A 7,450-nucleotide genomic window follows, 5' to 3' on the forward strand; every position below is an offset into this window, starting at 1 on the left:
CCTTAGCCATTCTACTACTAAATTTAAACTGCTTTGCAACAGTCCCCCCTTTTGAGCATTCTTCAGGCTTTGCTTGCAAGGATGCTCAAATACAGTAATCTTCAGGTTGCAGTTTCTTGATGGATAGGAGGTGATCCATTTTGCGGTGAGATTACTTCTTTTCTTGTTATAGCTTTCATGATGCGTCTCGTATGTTGACCTTCTTTTACAATCATTCCTAAAAGACACTTGTAAACAGTTATGGCTATGACAACAATTATTACAATCAATATTCCGTACTGGATAACAGAAGATATCCATCCTGACACATGGAGACCTAGGGAGCTGAATAATTATCCTATCCAATTGTGTTCCGCTTCTTTCTGCAGTTTATGAACATTCTCGTCAATTTGTTCTAATTGATTAATATCTTTCTCTACTTCTTGGGTGACATTTGGGATGTGTACACAACAATGCTCATCCTTTGCATGCAGGTAACCGCAAACTCCATGTTCTTTGAGTAATATCAGGTCTAATGCCATGCGGTTTTGTATGGTCATTCTAGAGGTGGCTTGTAATTGTAAATTTAGATCTTTGAATCCTTTCTTAGTGACTGCTGCTAACCTTTCGGTCTGGCTCATCAATTTGAACAACATTTCTCTATTTTGATATGTTGAAATTGGGGCAAACAAAGATTCTAGTGCCCATCCGAATTTAACTCCTGCTGATGGCTCATGCCAATCTGTTAGTTCCAGGTCATTAATGTCATTACTAACTTCTCTTTTCTCCAGAGTGGACAAAGAGTAGGTATCCCTAGTGTGACAGGTACAACCGGACTGTCTAGTGGCATGTGGGTGGTCCATTGACCATGTCCCATGACCCATACTAGGTTTCCGGGACTTCTAACTGTGGTAGTGTGACAATCAATGTTTTTCACATGTCCTTTAATAGTATGGTTATATCCTCGACACTCACATCCTAACTGCAGGAGGGCCCTGACTGGTATTAACCCTATTTCATCGTCTGGAGTGTCACATGTATATATTCGGGTACAATTCCAATCCTCTTTTGTATGCGTTTCTGTCCTCCAATTATGATTCCCTCTATTTCCTGTAGAATAAGTTTGATTCTTTTTCCCCTTCCAGTGAATGCACCACTGTACCTTTCCAATATAACTATATGTCTCTAGCAGGCTGGGTCCCCAAATTGTTTGCCATTCTTCCATGGTTGTAGAACTGGTAATATTTTGACAGACCTCTTCTTGTTTTTTCTCGTTTTACTGAAGCCGGAACTTTAGAGCATGGGTGTGTTGAATTTGTAACTAAACAGTATCCTTTTAATTCATTAATTGTTTCACTTGTTACCCATGTCCCAATTACTACCCATCGGAAATATCCCGGCATCTGTTCACATTGCTTCTTCATCATTTTGTCACTTAATAAACATACATCTATCGTTTCGCTCCATGTGATGGTTACAAATTTGCAATTTCTTGTAATATTCTTAAACATTTTGGGTATTTCCGGCACTGGAATTATTCCCCATGGAATTGGGTCTCCTGCTGCATGAGGCATAGGGAGACATGCAGTAATTTTAGTAACGTTTTGTACTTTCCCAAAATCTCGAATTAGGCCCACAATTAAATTTTCCTGTTCTATTTCTCTATTCGGAATCTGCAGATCTCGCACATGTCGAGTTTTCCTAGGGGGTATAACTTGTACCTTAGTCATTATTTCCCGAGTTGTGTTTATCATGTGTATTTCTACATACCCATAATCAAAACTCCTTTGAATCCAAACTACACACATGTATGTCCCTTCTACGGTTTTAGACACCTCTGGTACCTGCAGGACGGTATAACCCTTTTGTTGTGTCGCATCCCAAACTGCTGTCACTCCTTCTGTTATGATTCGATCTTGATCCCTCCGTCTCCACTTGACGTGGACATCTCTTAATTCAGCTCCCTGGTCATCTGAAAACAGACAAGTTAAGTTTACATCAGTGTGTTCTGGTGCAAACAAATAAGGATCTGGGGTCTCAATTCTCACGGTGGTCTCTGCTAAACTTATCAACCCCAGGAATACCACAATCTTCAATTGTTGGCTCGAAATACCATCTTTGTAGGTGAGAGAGGTTCTACCGACCATGAGACTGGAACCTTCTTGACTCGGGTGTAATGGATCCAATTGTCGATTCCCTCGACTTTCACCGCCGTATAAGTGGTCATTATCACCTGGCGAGGACCGTCCCATGTTTCCTTTAATGGTTCCACTGACCAGTTTTTCACATAGACTTGGTCTCCTGGAGAAATGTCATGAACCGGATTCTCCAGGGGCAGAGGCCGATTCCACTGCAGCGCTCCTCTGAGGGCTGTGAGGGTCTTATTCAAAGATAACACATAGTTAAATACTGCCTGATCACCCACTACATGAGGATCCCCTTGGTAAGTAGCCGCATGATAGGGCTTGCCATACAATATTTCGTATGGACTTACTCCTATTCTTTCCCTTGGTTTAATCCTAACTCTCAGCAGAGCGAGGGGTACTGCTTGGGGCCACTGGATTTTGGCTTCCTGACAGATCTTCTTCAATTGACCTTTTAATGTCTGATTCATTCTTTCTACTTGTCCACTAGACTGCGGTCTCCATGGTGTATGGAGATTCCATGTTATCCCTAATACAGCTGACACATCTTGGACTATCCCTGCTGTAAAGTGCGGTCCTCGATCAGAGGACAACCCTAGGGGAACTCCAAATCTTGGGATGATTTCCTTCAGAAGGGTTTTCACTACTTCTTTTGCCTGATTGGTCCTGCATGGAAAAGCTTCTGGCCACCCTGAGAAGGTACAAACATACACTAGCAGATATTTAAAAGTTTGGGCCTTAGGCAACTCAGAAAAATCTACTTGCCAATAGTCTCCTGGTAACTGTCCTACTTGTAGTTTTCCCATTTGTACTTGCTTCCTGACTACTGGATTATTCTTTATACACATAGGACACATTGCATTCACCCTTTTAGCTAGTGTTAACATCTGGTTTGAGAAAATTTCGTTTTTCAAGAATTTCACTAGTGCTTCTGCACCCCAGTGGCACTTGTTGTGTTCCATTTCAAGCACTGCTTTCATTATTCTGACTGGTAAAATTACCTGTCTCGTAGGAGTGATATACCACCCCCTGATATTTTTCTTCGCTTCCATCATCACAGCTAATTTCTCATCTTCAGGTGAATAATGCGGTTTCTCTTCCATGAATGCTATTGCTGGATTATTCCGGGTTGGTAAAAGAACCATTTGAGTCCATACCTCTCTCGCAGCCCTCCTGGCTGCTTGGTCAGCGTATCGATTTCCCTGAAACTCTCGTCCTGGATCAGCCTGGTGTCCTCTGACATGCATTATTGCCACTGCTGAGGGCTTATGTATTGCCTCTAGCAATTGTAAAATTTCTTCCCGATGTTTAATCGTTGTCCCCTGGTGCCGTTTTCCACAAAACTAGATCCGTCGGTGTACAGCTCCCAGTCAGGATCTGTCAGTGGTTCGTCCTTCAAGTCTCTTCTGCTCGCGTAGACTTGTTCAATGGTCTCTACACAGTCATGCTCCAGGGTGCCTTCTTCCTGTGTAGACCTAAGGAATTCTGCTGGGTTGAGATGGTTAGTAATTTTCAGTTCAACATCATCTTGTTCTCTCAACAAAGCCTGGTATTGCAACATGCGGCTGGAGGAGAGCCAATGCCCCCCTTTTTGCTCTAGAACTGCTATGACCATGTGGGGCACGTACACTATCATGTGTTTTCCCAGAGTCAATTTGCGCGCTTCCTGTATTAAAATGACTGTCGCTGCCACAGCTCTGAGACACCCCGGCCATCCCCCACTTACTGCGTCTAGCCGTTTGGAGAAGTACCCAACCGGTCTCTTCCAGGATCCTAGACGCTGAGTGAGGACTCCTAAGGCCATTCGCTGTCTCTCACAAACATAGAGCTGAAATTCCTTGGTTGGGTCCGGTAGTCCCAGGGCAGGTGCTTCCTGGAGGGCTTTCTTCAGTTCCTGGAATGCTTTTTCTTGCTCTGTCCCCCAGGTTAGCTTGGACTCCTTTGCTGCTTCATACAGTGGTCGAGCAGTCAGTCCGAAGTTAGGAATCCACAGCCTGCACCATCCGACCATTCCTAGAAAAGATCTCAGTTCTTGATTATTTCTAGGCACAGGTATAGCACATATTGCTTGAATTCTATTTGTTCCCAGGCGCCGGACTCCTTGGGAAATTTCACATCCCAGATAGATAACTTTCCGTTTTACTAATTGTGCTTTTTCTTTTGAGACTCGGTAGCCTGCTTGGCCCAGCATGTTTAACAGTTCAATAGTTAACTGACGACAAAGTCCCTGTTCTATAGCTCCTAAGAAAATGTCATCTACATATTGCAGTATTATATATGAAAAAGGAGATTCTTTTACCTGAGTAGTCTTCCATTCCTCTAGTTCCTTTGCTAACTGATTACCAAATATCGTGGGTGAGCATTTGAATCCTTGTGGTAATCGAGTCCAAGTAAGCTGTCGCTTTCGTCCAGTCTCTGGGTTCTCCCATTCAAAGGCAAAGATTTTCCAACTTTCTTGTGCCAGTGGTATGCAGAAGAAGGCATATTTTAGATCAATAACTGTAAACCACTGAAATTTCTCAGAAACAGATGTTAACAAGGTGTAAGGGTTAGCTACAACTGGGTGGATATCTTTTGTGATACGGTTTACTGCTCTCAAGTCTTGCACTAACCTATACTTACCATTTGGTTTTTTTTTTATCGGAAATATGGGGGTATTAAATTCTGACTCACATTCTTTTAATATCCCTAAAATTAAAAACTGTGTGATCATTGGAGCTATCCCTTTCCTAGCTTCTAAACTAATTGGGTATTGCTTCACTCTAACGGGTTGTGCTCCTTCTTTTAATTCTATTCTAACTGGGGTAGCAGCTTTAGATTTTCCAGGGACCCCTGTTTCCCAAACCCAAGGCACCACAGCCTGTTCTATCTCCTGAGGTATCTCTTCCTTTTCCACTTCTTTCACAACAAAAATTTTTGCTAAATTTTCTTCTGGAATTTCTATCTTGACTCTCCCTTTTTCAAATATAATTTTAGCTTGCAAGGCTGAAAGCAAATCCCTTCCTAATAAACATTCAGGACTGTTGGGCATGTACAGAAATTGATGATCTAATTCTCTTCCCTTAAATTTGATATCTAGAGGTCGCAGAAATGTTCTTTCCTCTATCTGTCCTGAAACTCCCACTACTTGTACGGTTGAATCACTTAATGGCCCCATCAATTTATTCATTGCCGAAAAACTAGCTCCAGTATCTATTCTAAATTCCGTCGGCTCCCCCTCTACTTCCAAAACAACCTTTTAGTCTGAATCTAGCCAGTTCTGTCTTCCACAACTCCCTAACATAAATGCTTGGGCGACACCCTGTGGCGTGCCCATACCAACAGGGTTTTGTGGATTCACAAAGCTTTGAGGATTCCAAGGATTCATTCCATTTCCAGCATTTAATGGGCATTCGTTTTTCCAATGTCCTTGTCCTTTACAAAGAGCACACTGATTTGGTCCTATTCTACCACGTCCTCCCCCATATTGATTTCCAAATCCCGACTGATTGTTAAATCCTCTACCCATTCCTCCCCTTCCCCTTCTGCCACGTCCTCTTCCCCTACTACCGACCCCATTGTTCTCTCCTGAAGCTTGTAAAAGCGCCAACAAGCTCGCTTGTTGTTTCTTAGTACTTTCCTTTTCCCGATTGTTATATGCTTTCCAAGCCACTTCTAACAATTTCTCTAAATCTCTTGTTTCTCTCCCTTCCAGTTTTTGAAATTTCTTTCTAATATATTCTTGTGATTGTCCCATAAAGATCAATGCTAATTGTAATTTTCCAGACTCGTCTTCAACATCTAAATCTGTATACTTTCGAGCTGTTTCCTTTAGCCTTTCTAAAAAGGCAGAAGGGGACTCAGTCTTATCTTGCATTACTGAATATAACTTAGACCAGTTCAACGTTTTTGGAATGCCACATCGCATTCCCTCTACCAATAATTCCTGGTAAATTTTTAACTTTTTATAATCTGCGGGGTTATTAGCGTCCCAGTCGGGGTCCTCCCGCGGTACAAAATCGTTTACCGTCCCCCGCGCTGCCCGGGGCAGGGTACGAATCCTTTCCTTTGCTCTCTCCACCATCACCTTTAATACCATTTCTTTTTCTGTTGAATCTAAAATTGTATCTATTAATACCTGTAAATCATTCCAGTCCGGGTCTTGTGTTTTTATAACCATTTTTATAACACGAGCCACCCGCTCAGGATTTTCTCTATATGTCCCAGCTGACTGTTTCCAAATTAGTAAATCATTAGGCGAAAAAGGAACTTTTATCATGATTTTTCCCCTGCCTGCTCCGACCGCTTCTCGCAAGGGAGCCATCAATCTAGGGGGTGAGAGCGAAACGTCTGTCTCCCTCCCCCCTCCCCGTCTTCTTTCCCTCTCCCTTCGCCCTCTCCGAGTCCGTTCTGCTAGAGGAGTTCTGTCACATTCCCGCCCCCCTGTTTCTTCCTCATCCGAGGGTGATTCTAACGGGGGCATGGTGTGTGATTGTGCCCTTGCACGTGAAGGGAGACTATTTCTCGGGGGCGCACTTGGAGTTACTCCGGGGGAAACTAACAAAGACACATCCTCCTCTGGTTCTGAAAACCGTATTTTCCGCTCATGTTTATCATCCAATCCTTTCAATATCTTTATACTCCGCTCTTGACATTTCTTACATTTATCATCCTCCAGTTCCAGTTCTTTCAACACTTAGATACCACATTCCTTTTGCCATTCAGTGTTTTGTTCTAAATAATAAAACAAATCCAGATACGGTATTTCATCCCACTTCTCATTCTCCCGTAAATATCGCATCAAGGGGGTTATAATTTCCAAAGTCAGTGAACCATTTCTAGGCCACTTCTGTTTCATATTGAGGCCATACATTATTACAGTAATCAATCAACTGTTTCCTGCTTAACTCTTGTCCAAAATTTCCTTCCTTCCAATGTTTTAACAAGCAACCAAGCGGAGAATCGCTAGGGATATCTTTTTCTGTGCAGGATAGTGCTCTAAAGGTTTTAAATGACATCATGCTTGCTACTGGCTCACACACACACCACAATCTAAATTCATCAAATTCACAATAACACAACAACACAAAACAATACTTTTAACGACCAGCACGATAACACAACAATATAAACCAGTAACATAACCAAAACCAGAACAAAACCAAAACCAAAACCAACTCGCCGATTCTCCCTCTGAGAGGCGAGTGCTGGTACAGCGCAGCTTTCGCTGCGTCTTACGACCAGCGCCTAGGCTTCCCAACCAAGGTACCTTTAGCCCAACCCAGCGGGACACTCACTATCCCGTCTTATAGGCAGGCTCCCAACTAACAAACCTAAAAGAATAAAGC

General features: G+C 42.7%; 1 protein-coding gene across 1 annotated transcript; it reads right to left on the reverse strand.

Annotated features, from left to right (window-relative positions):
* Nucleotides 1–828: 828 nt before the first annotated feature.
* LOC127461666 (uncharacterized) lies at nucleotides 829–4,371 on the reverse strand. Its single transcript, XM_051769681.1, has 2 exons — nucleotides 3,125–4,371; nucleotides 829–2,359 (listed from the first exon to the last, which is right to left on the reverse strand). Exon 2 carries the CDS (start codon nucleotides 2,229–2,231, stop codon nucleotides 1,155–1,157), a length of 1,077 nt encoding a protein of 358 aa, XP_051625641.1. The 5' UTR covers nucleotides 2,232–2,359; nucleotides 3,125–4,371; the 3' UTR covers nucleotides 829–1,154.
* Nucleotides 4,372–7,450: the final 3,079 nt, after the last annotated feature.

Source organism: Manacus candei, unplaced genomic scaffold (genome assembly GCF_025592945.1).
Source record: "Manacus candei isolate 608988 ecotype Guabito, Panama unplaced genomic scaffold, ASM2559294v1 h1tg000112l, whole genome shotgun sequence".
In the NCBI taxonomy this organism is placed as follows: Eukaryota; Metazoa; Chordata; class Aves; order Passeriformes; family Pipridae; genus Manacus; species Manacus candei.

Bases quoted from the DNA above. Each gene is read 5' to 3' on its own strand.
- LOC127461666 (XM_051769681.1), bottom strand. From the start codon at position 2,231: ATGGGACGGTCCTCGCCAGGTGATAATGACCACTTATACGGCGGTGAA.